Source organism: Hippoglossus stenolepis, chromosome 14 (genome assembly GCF_022539355.2).
Source record: "Hippoglossus stenolepis isolate QCI-W04-F060 chromosome 14, HSTE1.2, whole genome shotgun sequence".
Taxonomy (NCBI): domain Eukaryota; kingdom Metazoa; phylum Chordata; class Actinopteri; order Pleuronectiformes; family Pleuronectidae; genus Hippoglossus; species Hippoglossus stenolepis.
The window spans coordinates 12,828,120-12,848,869 of record NC_061496.1 but is presented as its reverse complement, the minus strand read 5'-3'; the positions used below and the strand labels follow the sequence as shown (position 1 = coordinate 12,848,869).

Below are 20,750 nucleotides of genomic sequence, written 5' to 3'. Positions count from 1 at the left end.
CGTCTCTTCAAGCAGAATTAACCTCAGTTGTATTCAACTCTGTTAAAACTCCCTTTAGAAAGCACTGGGGGGAAAAAACAGACTCTATTGACACACTTTCACATACAGACACGAAAACTTTGATTTGAATTTTCAACAGCTATTCGTCATTAAAGGTCACTCTCCTCCACGTAACGCCCTCATCACACAACCTCGATAAAACTAACAAACTAAATCGGCCTCTTTCTATTTTTAAGGTTCTTCCCTGTGGGAGGTTCGGAGTGAGTGAACTTTTAAAGCACATATATGCTTTGGGTAGGCAGAGAGAGAGGGAGGAGGATGAGGAGAGGGAGAGAGGGAGTGTACTGTTAACAGGAAATAATGGCCCACAGATTAGTGTTCAGGTTAGCCTGGGGCCCCGCGAGGCCTGCTTAATTCAATTAGAGCCCAGATGAGCCTGTGCAGCAAATGACCTTACGCACGCGCTAGAGAGAGAGAGCTCCTTTTTTCCTGGGGCCTCGCTTTACATGATTCATAACTCTCACGCATATTTTAACAGGCTATCAATTTGCACCTACAGTATAAAAACCTCAGCTGTTCAAAAAACTGTGGGGGTTTGTGTGTTTATGTTGTGACTGATCTGACCATGTTACTCTGCATTATGTTTTCTTTAGCCAATTTGTTCTGAGGATAGATCCAAGCATAAAAAATCAAAGCTAGAAGAGTAGCTGGGTTTAATAAGTCGAGCATGCACAAAATGATATTCACTATTTCTGCAGTAGGTGTCCTTGAGAGTCCATTAAAGCATGCGTTGGTCTGTCTCTCCTTATTTCTTCTGTGTCTATATATGTCTGTGTAAAAAAGCTTGGCATTTGCTGCTGGACCAGCCTCTACCCATGGCTCCACCCCTGCTGCTGTCGCTGCCGCTTCTTCTTCCTCCTCTTCCTCCGTCTCTTCGCCCCTCAACGCAGGTCTCAGCTTGGTTTAGTTCTGCTAAACCCTCCCCCCCCCCCTCCCCATCTTCCAGCACCTTCCCTTATCCACCGCTTTCAGCTGCTGCTCCTCCACCTCACAGCTGTAACAAAGGCCTGGTCCCACCTGCCCAGCGATGGTTGCTTACAAACAGTCTAGCATGACCTCCTCTCCTTTCCCCCACTAACATTCTAACATTCTAATAAGTACTATTTGGCTTGAGAACATATATATATGTATATATATATATATATATATATATATATATACATATATATTTCAAATTATACCGATTATTTGTCGCCCAAATCTAGAAAAGGTGTATTTGAAAGGAAGGAGGCAGGAGAAGGAAGCATATTGAGACTGTTTGGATCACTGTTTGTCGGCACTGCAACCATTCGGCCAGCTTGCTGTACATCACTAGCCAGTCACCCCCGCTGCCACACGCTAATCTGCACCTTTCACGCACTGCTTTTATCAAGAGAATCTCACCCTGACTGCATATTCACAACGAATGTCCTCGGTTGGAGCTTTTAAGTCTCACCTGCACGGCGTCATCAGTGCCACGATCAACCCAAACACGGCTCTCTTCTTGTCCCAAGAAGAAAGAAAGTGGCTCGGCTTGCATCGTGTCGTTTGCAGATTCACAACACAAAGCCGATCACATCGCTCCATCAGGCATGCAGGGAGCAGTCGCAACCCGCCGCCACTCCAGATAGCTGAGAAGCAATTAGGATTATTTTCTCATTGATGCATAAGCTTAATATAAGAGAGCCGAGTGTGCGAGTGTGACTGTGTGTGCGTGCATGCACGTCATATGACTGTTACACAACGATCAGTTGAGTCTCTCCTCGGTGACTCAAACTTAACCAACCTCAAACTATTTTTTCCGGAGCTGTGTTCACATCAAACTGGCATGTCAAATTAAAGTCCACTTTTGTTTTCCAGTTGTCCAAAGTGGTTGTGAAGAGATCCTGACTCTTTCAAAGTAAAAGATGGAGGAAAAAATTCCTTATTCCTCAAAAAGAAAGTCTTACCATCGTGTAGGGGATATTGTACTAATAGCACTGTAACCTCTGTGACATCCTAACACATCTTGACCGAGTTAAATGGAAGTCAGAGAAATAGGTCAGGAATTGACCGTCCACCATGCCTGACACCAGGGTTAGGGCTGGGACTGACACTATGGATGAACATTTTCTTATAGGCTATTAGTATTTTGCAGAAAATAAAAAGGAGATTTAGGATTTTTTTTAATAAGATTTCCCCATTTCCATTAAGCTTCTGCAATTCACTACAAGATAATGCACAAAAAAATGCTTGGATGGAAGCCAGTTTTTTTCCCCCACCACTGTGGTCTGACTAAACTATATCTCACATTGAAATCATAGATCATATATTCAGGTAAATGTCTCTCGTCTCTCCTGCATGAACGCACATACATAACTCTCACACACACACACACACACACACACACACACACACACACACACACACACACACAGCTCTTGGCAGCCTGTAGCACACATCAAAGTGGGTCTGTTAGCGAAGGTCTTTGGGGTCTCCCATTGTTGACCACACCTGCCCGCTCTTGTTCGAGCATCCTTCCTGTGTGGAGTGGCCTGATCAGGTGTGTCAACAGCCTCGTGGGTCCCAGCAAGGTCCTTCAGTCTGTGTGGGCAGATGAGAGGAAGAAGCCAAATAGCTCTGCTAATGACTTTCTTGTTAAGCCTCGAATTACTGTCACTACCCAAATACAATTTCCCCACGATGACAAAAGTTTCAGATTTTATTAACTTTCATCTGGTTGAAAAGTGTGATGGTAATTAGGGTTAATTGGGGTGTTGAGCTGAATGTGGGCTGCAGATAACCTCCAAGCCTCCTTGTACCTCTTGGCTTGTGATTGCGTCAGCTATCATGGCAGTCTTCTCTCCATCCTTAGTCATGGTATTTCATTCTGTCTGGCGTCGTCTTAATTCGCTGTGGCAGTTGCATCTCGGTGGAGGACTTAGCGGTGGCGTGCAAGGCCTGTCAGTGCGTCGATCGTAACGTTGCATGTACAGATCGGGAGCAGTAGTGTATCACTTCTGTCTTCCTGTCAACTGATGGAATTGAGCAAAGCACAGAGTGCATGAACAAGCCTCCCCTGGCTTTCAAGCATGCACCTTTTTGCCAAGACACTTCTTTATGATCAAAAGGAGGACGAACCTGGAAGATGCAGAATGAGGGTCCAATTAAATATAGCCTGCAGAGACAGCGGCCGCATGGACATGAGAACCCCCCACACCCCACCCCTTGCCACTTCCACCACATTCTATGAGCAGAATATTCACAAAGTGAATAGCAGAGGAGCTCAGAAGAACACACACCCGCCCCCCCAATGAATGTTCAATATTTGATTTTCTTTATGGGTTTCTTTGGACTATTATTTCCATGCTTAGGCTCGAGGTGTTCAGTGAAAACCTTATGGGACTGGAGGAGAGAAAGCAGAGATACCACAGATCCGGGGACAAGATCCCTACAGATACAGTGACTCTCACAGCGGAGGGTGATGGAGTAAACGGTGCCGAGCGGGGAGACGAGGAACATAAGAAATGAAGTGTGACAGAAAATAATGGCACAAAATCACTAAATGTCTCTTTTAAAACTGCTCTTTGAGCCTCCTTACAGGAGCAGATCTGAAAAGCTGAAAGCAAAAGCAGATCCTGTCCACCTCTCTCTGGGGTTTGAATGGTGGAGTTTTAGAAGAAGTGCTGGACTGAGCCCTCGTTCCCACAAGTCCGGTCTCAGATGAAGAAGATGTGCTGGAGGGGTACCTGTGGCCCACTTGAAGCCGTTTCAAGGACACTCTCGTCGGACTAAATGAATTTAATTTGAATCTCCAGTAACTCTCTCGGGTGTCGGACTGTGTTGAAGTGGATGCCCTCAGCGACACCCCCCCCACCCACCCACCCTTTTCCGGTCGAGTTTAGAAGAAGAAGCTGCTCGGCTAATTTGTCCAAGAGCTATTCCACCAAAAAAAAGAGAGCTGTCAGAGTAAAACATGTTCTATCTCTGCAGCAGCTTTAAAGAAGATATTATTTCTTCACTCAGTAATCCTCTGCCCCAGTGACTCTCTTTTGATTAGATTGTCAAATCTTAAGGACTTCCACAGGGAGTATTTCTTTCGACCACTGTACTTGTTTAACTAAACGAGTATTAAATGTAGTTTTTATTAGTCAAAGATCCTCACTGCAGATGTGCCATTAAGGTTACACTATGTATAATGTCACAATTTGACACGTGTGCTGCAAAAGCCCAAATGAATGGGAGTTATTCTTCCAACTGTGGAAGAATTCAAACTGCCCCGTCTCATTGGCTTCTGAACAGCCGTCCCAAAACGTTTGCATAACCTTGAGTTAACCTCCCCCAGGATTTGATCATCTCATCTGACATTGCTCTGACAAACCATATCTGACTCATTTCCAGTAACCACGGAAGATGGGATCAGGGCTCAACCCGTCCTGACTCTTATCTCAACCTGACGCTGGTCTCATTCTCAGGTACTGGAACGCTGTTAGCAGGAGCTGCCTCACTGCTCTGTCTCGGTGGAAGGTGTCATAGAAAAGTCTTAGAAAGGTTCTGACGTCTTTGCCGCGGAATGATAGGTGAGGATTTTCTGTTCCTGATACCAAAAATTTAGTAGAGAATTCAAAGAATGAAAGAATGAAACTGGTTTAGTCGGTACGAGACCCACAATTTGAGCCCATACATGAAGACTGCAGACAACCTATTTAAACACTGTAAGTGGATGTCTATGCATATTGCATTTGATGAATTGGTACATTGCATTTCAATAATCATACATTGCAAAAAATATCTGCTCTTTCTAGCATTTTAAATATAAAGGTTTGATGCTTTTTGTCAAACACGATTCTAAACTCAATATATTTGGGTTTTTAACTGTTGGTCAGACAAAGTGAAGATTTCACCCTGGTCTTTTCCATCAGACAACTGGCTTCGTTAGTTGCAGCCCAACCCAAAAGACCGCAGATCATATGGCTCTCACAGTTTAAGCCTCATCTTTACATTTTTCTTCTTTTCCCTCTTTTTCTCATTGTCAGAGGGAAGGTTATGTCGTAATATCTTGAAATCATCAGGTCTTTATTGAAGTTGAAATGTGCAAATGGAGAAGTCCATAAATGGCAGAGTCAATATATGAGGAATATTTGGTCTCAGTCCCGAGCACTAATGCGTCCTGACCTCTAAATTTTGACCTTTGCATATCTAATCCTCTCATTATGTTCATCCTTCCCCCTAATCCCTGCGTCCCTCGCTCTCGCCTGTCTGCCTGTCTGTCTGCCTGTCCAGGTATGTGCTGCCAGTGACCTCCCAGTTCATCATGAAGTGGCCTTCGTCCAGCTTTGGCCGCATCTCCTCGGTCATGCCGCGCTCCCGCAGCCTCTTCGCCGCCAGGATGGGCCACTTCTGAGGTCACCGTGGCAACCCTGGCTACTGACACCTCGCCTTTTTGACTTCAACCCCCCCCCCTCCCCTGACTCTCACCCAGCCAAACTCCGATCTCAGCAATCCTGGTATGGAGCTGGATCTTTGGGCAGCTCTGGACACCGGATGGGAGCCTCACCCTTCAGCCAAGCCCCCTCGTGGGAGATCAACAAGGAAAGGCTGAGTGACTGAGGTTTTCTTCAGGGCCTTGTTCAGTTTAGTTTAGTTTGGCCCTGCTCAGACCAGCAGAACACCGGCACCCTCTGACCCTCCCTTTAGCCCTCATTGTAACGGCTGTAATATACCTAATCACTGTACAGTTACAAGTCATGGTACTGTAAAAGTCAAGAATAACAGATACTAAACAATGCAAGGATTATTTATTTATGTACTTATTTATTTTCTAAGATATTCCATGAATGCAGTGAATGCTGATGCAGAATGCAAAAATGGAATGATTCAACTAAAGCTATCCCTTGTTTGGGAAGTGGATTTAAAAAGAAAAACAAAAACAAAAAGCTTATTTTTGCTGGCTAAAATCATTTCTCTTATTTCTGTGGTAAGAATTTAATTTATTTCATAACTTATATCAGCGACTTTCTGTTTAGAAATGTTATAACAGTCACTTTATGTCCATGTTTTTGATTTTCAGGGTAACAATAGAGAGGTGGTGTCCGGATAATTCAAACTGTTTCACTTTTGAATGATTATGCCTCATGTTTTACACGTGCGATCGTAGGTGCAGCATTGTTATCAAGCAACAAAATGTTCAGAATGTGGACGTAGAAGAGCCACGCCTCTTTGCCTCTCAGAGCACGAGCCGACTTTGATGCCACAGCATCAGGAGCCAAACTGAAGTCCCAGCGAGCGTCCAGTTCCTTACCCAGTAAATGCACTTTGCAGTTTGTCACAGAAAGAGAAAGTGGGTGCACATCTTAGTCGTGTTTGCATGCCTAGATTTTAGTCCCTCACGTGGGCGTAGAGGTGAAACGGAGGAGCTGCGTTCGGAACATACTTGAAGTCGTGTGTTTGTCATGAATCATTGTGTCTTGTATCGGCTGCTCTGAGAAGAAGACACTTCACCTATAGATTTCTTGTCTCGATTATGGATGTGTTAAGGATAATAGAGATGTGTTGCATCATTTAGAGATCTTGCAGCAGGTCGAATGACTCGGATCATCGGCTGAAACGCACCAGTTGTACTGGCGGTGATTTATTCTCCTGGGACGAGCAGTTGCAGCCTTTTTTCTCCATCACACTGTAGGTACAAGTACCAGGGAAACTCATTGGATGTGCCAATAATAAGCACATCTGCTTCACGTGTTCAGTTTTATTTATTTAAGGTTAATATATCATGATACTACTGTAGGACCTCAGTTAAATACAGTGTTAAATGTTGATAGGGAGAAACGTTGTATGTTTAGCAGTTTACTTGGTTCAGTGTAACGACCCCATCAGATGATCGATGACTCAACTTTTCAATGTGGTAGTTTTGACTGTACCAAACAGTACAGTGCACATTTTATAACATCTGTTTTGCTAGATCTACTCAAATTGAAATTTTCCACACATGCAGAACATCAATTCACAATGCCAAATATTTTTTTATTTTTTTGCCTGATTTTGTTTGTGTTATTTAAGAGTAGAACTTTTTTTCATTGGAGGAATGAGATTTTTAATTTTACATAGCAATAAAATGTTTAAACAAACACATGTTCATCTTCCTGTTGTCTTTTCTTGCATAAATCAGTGGAGCCCAGTTTTTACACTGTAGACTGTTTTTAAATCGGCACTTTTGTCGCAGATTTCTCTTTAGTTATCTTCTGAACACAGACATCCTTGATGCGGAGTTAAGAAAACCCAAGACAAGAGAGAGGAAAGAGAGTGCATTAAAGAGAGGGCGAGTCAGAGTGGAGCTGATACTGTACGAGGGCAGAGCAGGTGCGGATATGACACTCGTAAATAAATGTCCCTGATTGGTTATACAATATTTATCTCAACCATTCAGCTACCAGAACTTAAGGAAACTAAAATGGCACCACACCTCCGCCGAGGCCCGACAGTCACCGCAGAGAACCATTCACTGATCTTGATGAAAAAGAAATCAGGCACATTTAGGGAACGGATATCTATGAGTGTGTGCAATTTGGTGCAGCTTGATTGAATTTAAGGGGACTGTTGGCAGAGGTTTGCGCTCTGAGTGACATACTAGTTTGGATCTGAAGCAAATGTTCATGTGAAATGAACATTTGGATTCATTTATCTGAGAAATTGCAATGCTAAAATAAATTAAAGAAAAATTGTGGATCAGCGCCTTTGTCCTGATCTAATATTTAATGGGTTATTTCTTGTTCTGTGTCCCACGGCTCCACCAAGTATCATGGAAATTTGTCTAGAAGTATTTTCACAATCCCAAACTTGACCTCCTTTGTGGACGTAACGACCGGATTTGATCAAGAATCAGTGTGTGACTGTTGGTGTGACTCAAAAACTGAAGAGAAATATGCAGCGTCAAGACAATTACTGCAGAAACTTAGATTATTATTAGACAATTATTACAATTTTCAATAAATTATGCAGCAGTTTCCTTGTAGCCCTTTTAAAACTAAACATTCTCATTTTGCAGAGATGCAGAAATGCAAATATTCATATTGTGATTCAACAAGCAGCTTTTTGATGGACTGAACTTCAACATGTCAGAGCACGACTCTGTAAACAATGAATTAGTTTGAGTAGAGGTTGGAGCTTTTGAACAAATAAAATCAAGCAGAACTAATTATAAAAACTGACTTTAAGGGCCGACGACTCTAATGGGTTTTAAAACTTCCTGTCCACTTGACATCCATTACTCGAGCAGCTCCAAAGCTATCTGGGTCACCCTCGGAGTGATATCACATTTCGCAGCAGAGGCCCCCGTAGACAGGTGACACCTCTGACCTGTCACTCGCCTTAGAAAGGAGAATGTGTACCCAGCAGCCCGTTCTTGTTCCATCTTGACCTGCGGGTAAAATCCGGAGAATGGCCTAAGGAGTTTACCCCGAGTTTACCTTTCACACATAAACAACACAGTGGGAGCTTCTCTGCACAGACACATTTACAACAGCATCAAATCCTTTATTTATTCAGGTGAGGGGTGGAGCAGCCGGGTGCAGCAGACAGAGGCAGGAAGCGACTTATTAACTCCGCTGCAGAGATCACACAGACACCGGTGTCGGCTATTATCAACACAAACTCTCTTGGCATCTTCGTCAGTATCTTCTACGTGTGTTTGCTTTTTGTTAGAAGCATCATTAACACACCCACTCGCCTGCTGTTTTCTCACAACGACCTCACCTGGATTTAAATGGACATTATACAAGTCTGCAGAAACTGTGGAGCATCTCACTCGGACATTTGCATTCACACATGCACCTCCTCCTGAGAAAATACAGAGGAACTGCAGAGTGCATGTCTGAAAGCAGCTAAAGTCAGCCAGTTTTATTTAGTCTTGTAAGAGTAGCATTGTGTGCAGGTCCTTGTGACCTCTCCACCCTGTCTTCCTCCATCCATCCCTCTCTTAGTCCCTCGTTCCGTCAGCAGAGGAGGTGCAGGGCGTGACCTTGAGGCTCTCCAGCCTCCTCCATGGCCCTTGCAAACAGACGAGAGCAGAGGCTGACAGTCTGGCGCTGCGACCCCGGCGTGCTGTCCAAAAATATCTCCCCCAGCAACGGGGCTGCACTGTTCTGTCCTGACCTTTCCAACCGTCCCTCCCCTCGTCCCCTTCCCACAGATTGCTCCATGTCTTTCTCCTCTACCTGTACGTGATCCAGGCAGCTTTGCAGCCAGCTCCCAGACCCTTTTTTCCCCCTTTAACCAACACCCAGATGACCCAGTTTCAGGGCCCTAAGCCGACCTCTCTGGATTGGAGAGTAAAAAACCAACCGGGAGCTGTGTGAGAGGTGGATGGTTCAGATGAGATAAGGATGCACACACACACACACACACACACACACATTCACATTTGCTGTTGTACAAAACACAGATGGCTGGGCTTCAGAATTCTGCTCTTTTTGTGGCACTTAATCCACTATTTGAAATGAAATGGAGGGAAAAGAGCAGTGTGATTTGTTCTGTAATTATGACGGTCTGAGCGGGTGTCCAGAGGCATGGCTGTCCTCCTTTTCCTTTCTACTGAGGCTTTAAAAGTGAAGCCTGCACTGGTTTATGTGCTTTCAAATGACAAATGTGACCTTTCTTATCAGACAAATATTGCTTGTGTACAGCCGGTGTATGAAAAGGTGTGTGTGTGTGTGTGTGTGTGGATTACGTATCTCTACCTGCCCCTGCTGTGTGTGTGTAATGTCAGCATGCACTGCACTCTATGTGTGTATAGCATGTTCACATATGTTCACTGCTGAGTTGTATTCGTTTTCCAGGCCTCCCACCTGCCTCTGCGTCCTGACATGTGGGTGTTTGTTTGTTATTGGGTATTCTCAAAGGGACACAGTCAATGACACCTGCTGCAAAACATAATCTGTGGCACATCGTTTACACCATGTTTGGTCCCAGCAGGGGTCCCAGGATGGTCGTCATTCACTTCCTATATATATATATATTATATATATATAATATATATATATAATATGTCTTTATGTTTATCTGCAATACATCTGCATTTTCAGAGCAGAGTCTTTATGTCATATGTTTCACTGTACAAATTTCCACTAAGGTGTAAATTGGTTGAAATATCCCACCGACATATTTGATTTGAATTCTACACATACGACAGTTCAATGTTCTCCCTAAAGAAAGAGGTTGACAGTCTCTCATTCAACCTCTGCTCTGATTTATGACCTGTGTGTGACGTCAGCGTGATGTGATCCATCAATGAACGGCTCCTGCTAAGCTGCATCAGACACTTGCTGACACATCTCATCAGTGTCCTTACTAAATTAGGATCCAAACAGTGGGCGTATTCTTTAAATAACTGACCTCTGCATCCGCTAATCTTCCCTAAGGTTTATAATGTATGATGGAAAAGTAAATAATTGTTCTATAGTGAGTGGAGGTTTTATTCAGCCGCTATAATAAGCTGTGGGAAGCCCTGCAGTGATGTTATAAGGGGACAGACATTTAATAAAATAATTTTCTTTAGTGGACTAGTGCTAAAACTGATGCTTGATTAGTTCATGTGCATAAAAATAAATCATTTTGTTTTTCATATTTAATGATACAAAAAAGGCAAGTACAGTTCTTTATCACTGTAATGTACGTCCTATTGCCCCATACCCGAACCTGAGCAGACCTGGAGTGTGCATGTATGCTCGATGAAAACAAGTGCACACACACGCACGCACGCACGCACGCACGCACAGTGTATCAAACAGTCCTTATACCCTGGTTTGTCCTGTTTGAAATGTAATGGTAATCCTGTGTTGCTTTGGCGTCTCTGCCTCAGAGCGAGTCCTCCAGTGTTTTCTCCTGTGATCCTCCCATCAGCTCTCTTAGTTTTTCTCTTTTACTCTATTTATCAGGGGAACGAGGTTGTGCTGAGCTCACGTGCTTTTCCAGCTCTCCTCTCTTTCACATCCACATATTAACACACTTTTGCACCTGGGGCACCATGCAGGGACCAGTGGCGGCTGCTGGCCCCAGATTGGCCACATGACATCTCACAGCGGCCAGCGACTTCCTCGTTCTGCTCCTCCACCAGATTTTCACACGCACACGCTCTCACACATAGAAATTTGAGGCAGTGGCCTTCTACCTACAAACCCACTTCAGTAACCTTTATGGACCCGTCGACTCGGGCTGGGTGTACTTCTACCCAGAGCAGCTGAATCAAACTGCACTGCACCACTTCCAAATGTTAACCTTGGTTTCAACACTCAAGGAGCCGACTGTACTTTGTTCCAGCCACAGGGGGTTATAGATGAGCACAGTTCTGCATACGGCCATCATTCACAGCCCGGGGCTCCCCCTGAGTGTGTGTCTTGAGTGTGTATAACAAATGGAGCCGAGCAGTAAAGGTATTAATGTGAGGGAACGAGCCCTGTGGTGGAGCTACAGCAGGAAGTCACTTTCTCTCCCATCTGGCCCCCTAACAAGATGGAGAGGAGACGGCAGGTGTGAGCGCTGGTCTGCACCTCCGCCGGCTGGATTAGCACTTCTGATGGGAAAGAAGAGAGGAGGACGATCTTCGGCACAGGCTGCCAGTCTCTCTCCTCTCTCTTTTCTCTCCCCCATCTCTCCATCTTCTCCCTCGTACATCTCCTCGCCTCCTCTGTGATCATTGCTCTCTGCCCCTCACTCTGCAGCGAGTTCAAGAGGGGCAGGGAAAGTGTTCAGCCAGTGTGTCGGTTTGTGTGTCCGTGCATGCGTGTACCTGTCTTACTACTGTGGTGCGTTCAGATCGCTTCCTCGGCTGCAGTGTCTAGCTGTGGAGCCAAAAGACTGTCCGGGGACTCTTCATCCACTTGCTGGTGAGCGCCCCAGGGGACGGATTGAGCTTCGCAGGCTGGGATATTATCAATACAGCCCCTCCAGGCAGCCTGGGAGACAGGAGACGGAGCCACTGACTCACTCTGCCTATTAGTCTACTGCTGAGCATCGGTGCTAGGGGAAGCAGCTGGTTTGACTGGAGCCTCTGCCAACCAGTCCTCATCCGTAAAGTCTTTCTCAAAGTCCTTCTCAAAGTCCGCCTCAGTCTTTTGTTTCACTTTGTTTGTCCCTTTCTTCTTCTGCCTCCATCATTAATTTACCGTCCCCTGTCCCCGGCCTTGCTCCGTCTCTCGCAGATCTCTTCATAATCTTGACAACATCATTCCCCTCTTCCCTCGCTCATTCCCCTGCCTTTGACGATGCCAAGTTACGCCTACACTCTCGACGTGCTGCCCACTCCTGTAATTACACATGCCCTGCTCTTTTTTGGAGATTTGTTTCATGGGGAAAGGATTTTTTTTCGCGGCTCAGTCTAATCTCAGTGTCACCCCTCTGTATTTTACATCTCCATTTTGTTTCAGGTGTTTGATATTCCATTTGTGTAATGAGGAGACTGACCTTGTATTTGCATTTCAGAAAATTGCAAATTGTAGAAACCAACCACGTGCAGAACGAACGACAAAGAACTCAAGAACTCAATGTGAGTTTTCTGTGTAGAATAGTTTGCTGTGATTTTCTCTTTCACTCACTTAATCCACCGTCTGTTCCCAAATCTCCCACCGTTTCTCTGCTGCTGTAAAAAAGAGAGATGAAGAGTATTTCAGATGTCAACAGATGACCATAATATAGAGCACTCCAGCAGGCAATGATATATAAAATATGAACCCAATGAAGATCTTTCAGGTATATAATATACGAATCAGTCGCTGAGATGTGGTCCAATGTTCAACCTTTGGTCATTTCCCTCTCGTTGCTGCCAACTACTCAAATGACAAATCATTTCCAATCTGCACCTTAACCTTGATGATTCCCAGGGACGGATCTCTGGCCGATCTGTCCGCAGCTCCAGCACACAGGAAGCTGTGGAACTCTCGATGGAAACCACAGCTCGGTCTCTGGAGCCAGCAGCCATTTTGAAAACCCCTCTCAGATGGTTTAAACAGCCATAGCTGTGACCTCATCTTTTTCAAAATAAGAGGAATTTAAAAAAACTGTGACCCTGCGAACCTCCTGAAGCTGCACCCCCCCCCCCACACACACACACACACACACACGTGTCTGCAATCGCTTTTATCTTTTCTGACTCCACTTCACATTTCTGTCCGTCTTTGTTATAGCTCCCCAGTTCCATTTTGTTCCAGCCATTATCCTGCAGCAATAAGCTGGACACAGGTCGCGAGTGTTAATGACCTCTCTGGCGATCCTTCGGGTGTCCAGGTCCTCTCTGGTAAAGTGAAGACAAATATGTCTGGTCTGGTAAATACACCAGTGTGTCTCACAGAAAGTTTTCCCTCCCACAGCTCACGACCGGCAGAGTTCAATCCAAAATATCTCAAGGTCAACACTCAAGGCTCCCGAAAGTTCTGTTTCCCTTCAAAACAGAAAACATGAACAATCGTGTCGCTGCTGATCAAAATACCACTGATGTTGAGGTTGTGCGTCAAAGCAGCTTATGTAAACGGATGACTAAAATAACAAATGTTCTTTCAAATGTGAGGCTGACGTTAATTAGCCTAGGTACTCAATGGGAGCAAATTGTTCTGGAGTATCTGCAGCTTTTCAGCAACCGAACGAGCTCGGTTTTTAATAATTAGCGAAGCATTCTCACAGACTCTAAAACGGGAAAATAATTGGCTCCTCCAACTACTGGTGTGACTGCCTCTCACAGCTTGTACGACTTCATCCTGATGCCTTGTTTAAGCTATGTCACACTGCCACTGACATTACCACCGTGAACCAGCATGCACACCGAAGAGTTAAATACAATGGCAAAAAAAACCTCGGAGAAATCCTCCATGTGAAGCAGTCGAATGTCAATCAAAACCACAGAATTCTATTTCAGAATTGACTCTGTACATTTACTAAAAATACATTTACAGTATTTCTCCTTCATTAGACTTTTACTACTTCTAGTCCTCCACACCTGTCAGAAATATTGTACTTTTTAATTTTACACCTATAATAATGACATACTTTTCATTTTAAAAATGTAAACATAATACATATGATCAATTTATACAATATGCTGCATTGCTTTAGACCAAAATATCTAGAATATTATACAATAATATAAGGATAAGCTCCGCAAAGGTGAAGCCAAACTGTCCCACCTCCTCCATGTAAGTTGACAGGACATGGGCCCACCAAAAATTCAAAATTCACGTTAAATAACATTTTCACAAAGATGGTTTCCATTATTTTAGGTTGTTCTTATCACAATGATGCATTTTTAACAGTTTTTACATTAAGTAACATGAGCCCACTTCGGATTAAATTTTTAATTCAGGACTTGTACTTGTGAGAATATTTTCTATAGTGTGTCACTGATACCGTTAAATACATTAAATCATCTGGATGTTTCTCCAAACACTGTTTACACCCAGGCTGCAATTTAAAGTGTAGCTGGACCACACACACACATATACAGACATTCATCAAATGAAACAGCTGTTTATAATAAGAAGTCTTTAATGCCGTCCTACTAAAGCATTAATTAAACTGTATTTTCATACAATTTTATCTCCACTTTCAAGGACGCTCAATACACCTATCAGTTTAATTACATTTGAGCCGCTCTTTTAAATAACATCAACAGCCAGCAACAATGGAGCGGAGTGACTCTGTTAATTACAGCTGTAATGGACACAGGGTATCTTCCAGCCTTTAAATGAACAGTCATACAAACTCAAACTTGTAATTAAGCTCAAAATGACCGTTTGGTACAAGACTGAATATGTTATACTCGCTCAACTCTGCTACTGCCCGTGTGACACGTTAACATCAGATAATATTTCATATTATTCTAGTAGTTTATTTTTTGACTCAATCCCATATACATTGTCTTGCCCTTTTCGAGTGCTGCCTGAATGTTAAGTAGAAGTTTTGATATCCTTGAATCCCACAATGTGTCATGTAAAGTAAAACCGATGGTCACTAACTGAGCAATAAGCATGAACACCATCGTACATTGAGCTCACACAGATTGAATAACAAAAACTGCAAACAGAGAGGAGAGAGAACTGTTTGATGTGAAAACAAAATGCCTGATCAAAATAAATGAATAGAAAGCCTCAGATGTGGCTCAATTGAAGGCAGTGGCGAACAGAAATGCCTTGATTAAAAAGAACTGAGAGTTGTAGAAGACACTAAATATGTTCCATTTATAAATGTGGAATGAAACTCTCAGAATAATATTTTCTGCCCTACTGACCGACGATGATATGGTATTTTACTCCTGCAACAACAATGACGTACTTACCGGTTCAGAGAGAACGGCTCGAGTGGTGTCCAAATATAGAGCTCTGTGTATTATCTATACATTATCTATTTATAGATATCTATATATCTATATAAAGATATATTTTTACGTTTCAATTTTCCAGTAAATTTGGTTTTAATGAGTTAATAAGTATTTGATGCTATAAAAAAAGCATGAAATGTCACGACTGACAGCTGAGACTGACGATTGGTCGAATGCATGTGTTGGCAGGAGCTCGATACCGTTGCTCCACACAACAATCCCTCTAAATGGTGTCAAAAGTGCAACATGGCAGCACCCGTATCCAAAATATTTTGGCTTCATTTTTGCCAAATGGCACTGTCAACAACTTTTGACTATAAAAAGCATTTCACCAGTGGCCAGCTGGTGAAGTCTTCAAAACAAACCCAGAACTTTGCAAGAGGTTTCTACCGATGACTCACCGTATGGCACAGAATCACAAGGATGGATGGAGATAACGGCTGCCATTTGCAAATTACATCTGCAAAGACATGGCCCACATTTACCCGTTGGAGAACAAGTAATGGCTAATGAATAATGATATGCGTCTCTATCTGGATGTGTAATAACGTTTATCGGGAGATTTTGGTCACATCGCACAGCTCTAGTCGCTGTCTGCAGAAGAGGCTGCATCAGAAGCACTAAACCACAAATGGCCACATCTCCACTGCACAGCAGAACTTCAAATGCAGATGCATATGATGGGGGAGGAAAAAAGTGAGCAAAGGGTAAAAATGTTCGGCTTGATTTTAAAATGAGCATTCCTTTGCATTGCTGTATTTTCAAAGTGCACACGCAGATTTAAATGTTACAGATCATCTGAGATTTTCAGGGGCTTGAAACTCCAGTGATGGTGGAAGCCAAAAAAGAGAGAGCTGCCTTGAACCCTGAACCGTGCTCTTCATATCTATGCACCGATGGATAATGAATTCCAATCCTCCTCTTTCTTTTTATCCTCACCGACAATCAAATGAACTCAGCAGTTCCCGCTGTTTGAGAAAGAAAAGAAAAAGACTCAGAGAAAAACACAGACACAAATAGTTGGCTTTATCTGACAGACAGCCTGAGAGACAGATGGGGAGCAAAAGATTTTTGGGGGAAAGTAAACCTGCCAATACACAAGTAATAAGCACAACTCGTACCCCGATGAAGATGCCAGCACCAGACTCTGAGCGTGTAAAACCCACTATGGTCTGTTATGTTTAAAATTATAGTTGTCAGTCACACGCCTGCGTATATTTCGTCTTTGAGGTCAGATCACCTATATCCTTAGACGGATGACTCTAAGCCGGGCACCAGGAAACTTCTGACAACCTAACAAAGCTCCGACAGGCCAAATGTTAGCTGCTGCCATGGAAACGCACCATCGCACTGCTTTCCTTGAGGTGACAGGATCGTGATTCTCCACCAGCTGGAGGAGCATGTGCCATATTGTGTATGTGTGTGTGTTGGTGTGTGTGTGTGTGTGTTGACATGTAGCATCGTGTACTGAGCATGTTGCTGACCTTCCACGGTGTCAAGCAGGGAAACACGAGGGGAGTGGGAGGAACAGACAGAAAAAGCTGAAAAGCTGAAGTCAGAGTCATTAGAGGTCATTGAGAAGCTGCACCAAGACGTTTATTACATGACAAACTTGAGTCTAAAATAAAATATTGACCTTTTTTTAGTCTGTGTGTTTTTTGTATCCTACATCTGTCTCTTATTGTGCCGTCAGACATATTTACTGTGTGTTGTTACTGAGCCGCTGGCTCCAGAGTTACAGTCATAATCCTGCGGTAAATTTTCCATGCCAAACTTTTCCTTTTAAAAATATCTTCCTCAATTTCTCGACATACAGTAGAAACAAAAGATCCTGCGGTAGAATTCAATACCAAGTTTATGTTCTGATGATCAGTTTCCATTATTCTAATGTCTGAGAAGTTGTGTTTTTGCAAGAGTCAGGAGTTTGCTGTGGCCTGAGAGCCGGCTGTAGTGACGCCTTCCAACACCTCATACTAATCTGAAGCCAGTGAGAGGAGTTCTACATCAGGGACAGGTTTGTGCATCGTGAGCCTCCATCCGAAACTTTGGCCATCTGTGACTGTTTAGATGTACGAGGATTTGGGATTTATGGATCCTTGACTTTTTTGGGGTCATTAAACCTTTAATTATTAGACTCATTTTAAGTGTGAAAGGGAGAGAGAGAGTGTGGAAGACATGCAGCAAAGGGTCGGAACTGAACGTGCGGCCGCTGCAGAAGAACCCAAGCCCCCGCACAAACATTTTATATTTCTGAATCTAAATCCCATATACCACACTTATGATTGATATGTTCTGATACCATTTCTCCCTTCCCAATACCAATACCTGGACTTGGGGTATCAGCCAATACTGAGTACTGATCTGATACCAGTGCATTCAAAATAACAACTTATATAATGTACTTCAACAGCTGTATGCTACTTACCCTAAGTAGTGACAAGTGATAATTGCTCTCATTATTGTATAACATATTGCTAGTGTTGTAATTGGCAACACTAGTTCCACCTCTCAAAATGAAAAGCTTGCACGTGGGAAAAGAAAATTGCAGTTTTATTTGGATGAAAAATTATACTTTGAAGACATGGTATCAGATTGGCACATAGATTCCTGCACTTGCAGATGCCTAAGCCTGCATTTTTGGCAGAACTGGAGACATTTCCTACGCTGTTATCAGTATCGGAACATCTCTAATTTGCATTAAATTGTGTGAAAATCCCACAGTTTCGTGAAAGTTGTAGAATTTTTTGTAAAGTTAAATCCAACACTGCTCATCAGGCAGAAGTTAAACCCTCCCCCACACAAACCTCTAGGCACTCCAACACGGTGAGAGCATGTGTCTACCGTCTTTCCTGTGGCTTCATATCGTATGTAAATGTGCGTCTCCATGCGATTGTGGGTGTGGGTACTTAATTTGGCACGTGCGTGAGTGTGTGTGCTGTGACACTGTATTTCTCTGTCTGTTTCAGTTAGAATAACATGCCCTCACAGAACAACTCAAAGTGGATGAGCCCGAGGGGCCCGTAGGGGTTGGTAAAAATAGCCCCAAGGCTGATTAGGAGTGAGTCGATGGGGGGATTTTAAAAACCTGCTCATTACCGTACCTGTAAGGCCTCTTTAAGTAGCCATTCTGCAGAGCCCAGCTGCTCACATCTGCCAAGAGCTGTTCGCCATGCCCGTAAACTCATCTCAAGCATTCCTCCAGGGGCGGGACATCACGATGCAAGACGACGACAATGGCGGGTAAAAACTCTGGCCTCAATACATCCCCAAACACGAGGAAGGTATTTAATCTATGCAAAAGTGCAGAGCTGCTTGATGTTCTTCTCCATATTAACATTTTTCATATGGATCAGGAACATTTTCCATTTAACCTCCATATTGAAATCAAGCTTGATCAGATTCGGAGCCCCAGTTTCTCCACATCCCTCATATGGACGACATAAATGTTGTGGAGCTGAAGAAAGTTTTACGGCCAACTGCTTTTCCCCACACATCCAAATGAAAAACTGACAGTCAGAGGAAAAAAGAAATGACTTACTACTCTTTCAAAACAATAACACAAACAGCTCAACCATGGTTGATTAAAGTTGTCCTCTATAAAGGGTATACCAACTCCCCGAGAGCGGTGCTTGGCGCGTTATTGAAACGGCAATCTGTGGGGTCTGAAGAGGCTACGCCCCTCTGTCAAACTACTGCTATGCAGCCTGAGCCTGCCTTGACCCCGGTTGACTCCCATCAGCCCTCCTGCTGGGACAGTAAAACAAACTAACCCCCCACAGACAGGCTGTTTAGAAATGTGCTGCACTGAAGCTTGTCCCTGGATGCCTCTTGTAGGTAGAAACAGAGGAAAAGACAGATACAGTGAGAAAATAGACACTGTGATAACCGTGAGTAAGTGAGGAACAGTTTTTTATCAGCGATCACAAATGTGATGTTAAGTTAAATATCAGAAATGTTTTCATAAAACAGTAACATTGGTTGATTTCAGCTCTGTGAGTGAAATCGTTGGATATTTGGTTCCTGGCATGAGTTTTGGCAAACAGCTGGGCTTGGATTGGGTTCAGGATGTGGTGGTCGATTCTGACGGTGCTGCCATGATTTCTACAGTCATTGTAATTGTTCTTGTAATTATTCCAACCCATGTGCAACCTGCATGTAGATATACACCCTCTGCGAGTGAGGCTCAAGTGGTATTTTGAGTTTGCAGCCCACAGTTGTGAAAATAATGAATTTTGACAATATTTGTCATATATCACGAGTTTGATTTGTATCAAAATTCTGACTGTTGTGACAAGTCGGCTCATTTGTGTGGTTTAAAACAATTCTTATTTAGTTAAAGTGTCCAAATAAAGAGGGGGATATGGTCTGTAATGTCAGCTCTGTGAAGGTTATGGGAGACGTGTTGGAAAGCAAAGAAAGGTATTGTATTGTATTGTATGTGTGTGGATTTGAAAATCAACATATATTCACGTTCTCCCAGTGAAGGTCATCTGTGCCTGGCAGCACAACATCCAGATTTACATTCACACACTTCCACAAATTCACGACTGAAACCTGCCCGGTACAATTACAGTCATCCAGTGTTCGCCAACGACTAACCTTCATACGTACACTCACACACATTTGAGGCTACGCACATTCACATGCGCCTCCTTGCATACAAATGTCAAACACAATCTTTTCACCCTTCAATCTGCTACCCATCCTTTAATCTTTTGTATCCTCTCACTCTCTCTCTCCTCTTACACACACACACACACACACACACACACACGCAGCCACAGCTGTAGGTTTTCACCTAATCCCGCTGTCCTCTCATGTTATAACAGCTCTGAACCCGAGCCCTGAGAAAGAGGGGGCTCGCCCACACCGTGTTTTCACAGACCACAGCATCTGGACCAGGAGACGTCACTCCTACACTGTCCTGTTTGGGATCAAGGACACAGGAGGATCAAAACAGAGTGGCCATAAATCATTTGTTAAATATATTTTTAAAGAAGCGGTTGAGTGAGTGATAATGCAACAAGACGTGAAGATCGGTACGAGCTCTCCGAGATTTATTTTCTCTAGAGTTGTTGAAATCACATCTTTGTTTTTTTATCTGAACATTAGTTTGTTTTACAAGTGTGTGTAAAAACCAGGAAGTGCATGTGGCAGAAATCGCTCGTATCTTACTCCCCCTGCTCTTCCTTTCTCTTCCTCAGTTTATTTTTCCTGTTTTATCTCTTTATTTCATGGCCTCTTCCATCGCTCTCTCTTCCCTCCTGGATCACAGCTCTCCTGACCTGCTTTGTCCAGAGCACACAAACATATTTTTCCTGTGATGTCTGCCAGCTGCCTGGTTTAGCTTGGCTAACCCCGGTTCAGCCAAGGC

At 43.5% G+C, this 20,750-nt stretch overlaps 1 protein-coding gene across 4 annotated transcripts in view; it reads left to right on the top strand.

Annotated features, from left to right (window-relative positions):
- The window catches only part of ttll7 (tubulin tyrosine ligase-like family, member 7), a 72,281-nt gene extending 65,136 nt beyond the window's left edge, over nucleotides 1-7,145 (top strand). For 2 of the 4 annotated variants that reach the window (XM_047343234.1, XM_047343233.1), the window contains exons 21-23: nucleotides 844-950; nucleotides 4,494-4,598; nucleotides 5,302-5,431. In XM_047343234.1, coding sequence (XP_047199190.1) covers nucleotides 844-950; nucleotides 4,494-4,576 — 190 coding nt within the window. In that variant the 3' untranslated portion in view covers nucleotides 4,577-4,598; nucleotides 5,302-5,431. Of the gene's footprint in view, nucleotides 1-843; nucleotides 951-4,493; nucleotides 4,599-5,301 lie in introns of all 4 variants that reach the window. The other 2 variants (XM_047343236.1, XM_047343235.1) reach the window with 2 other exon arrangements.
- Nucleotides 7,146-20,750: the final 13,605 nt, after the last annotated feature.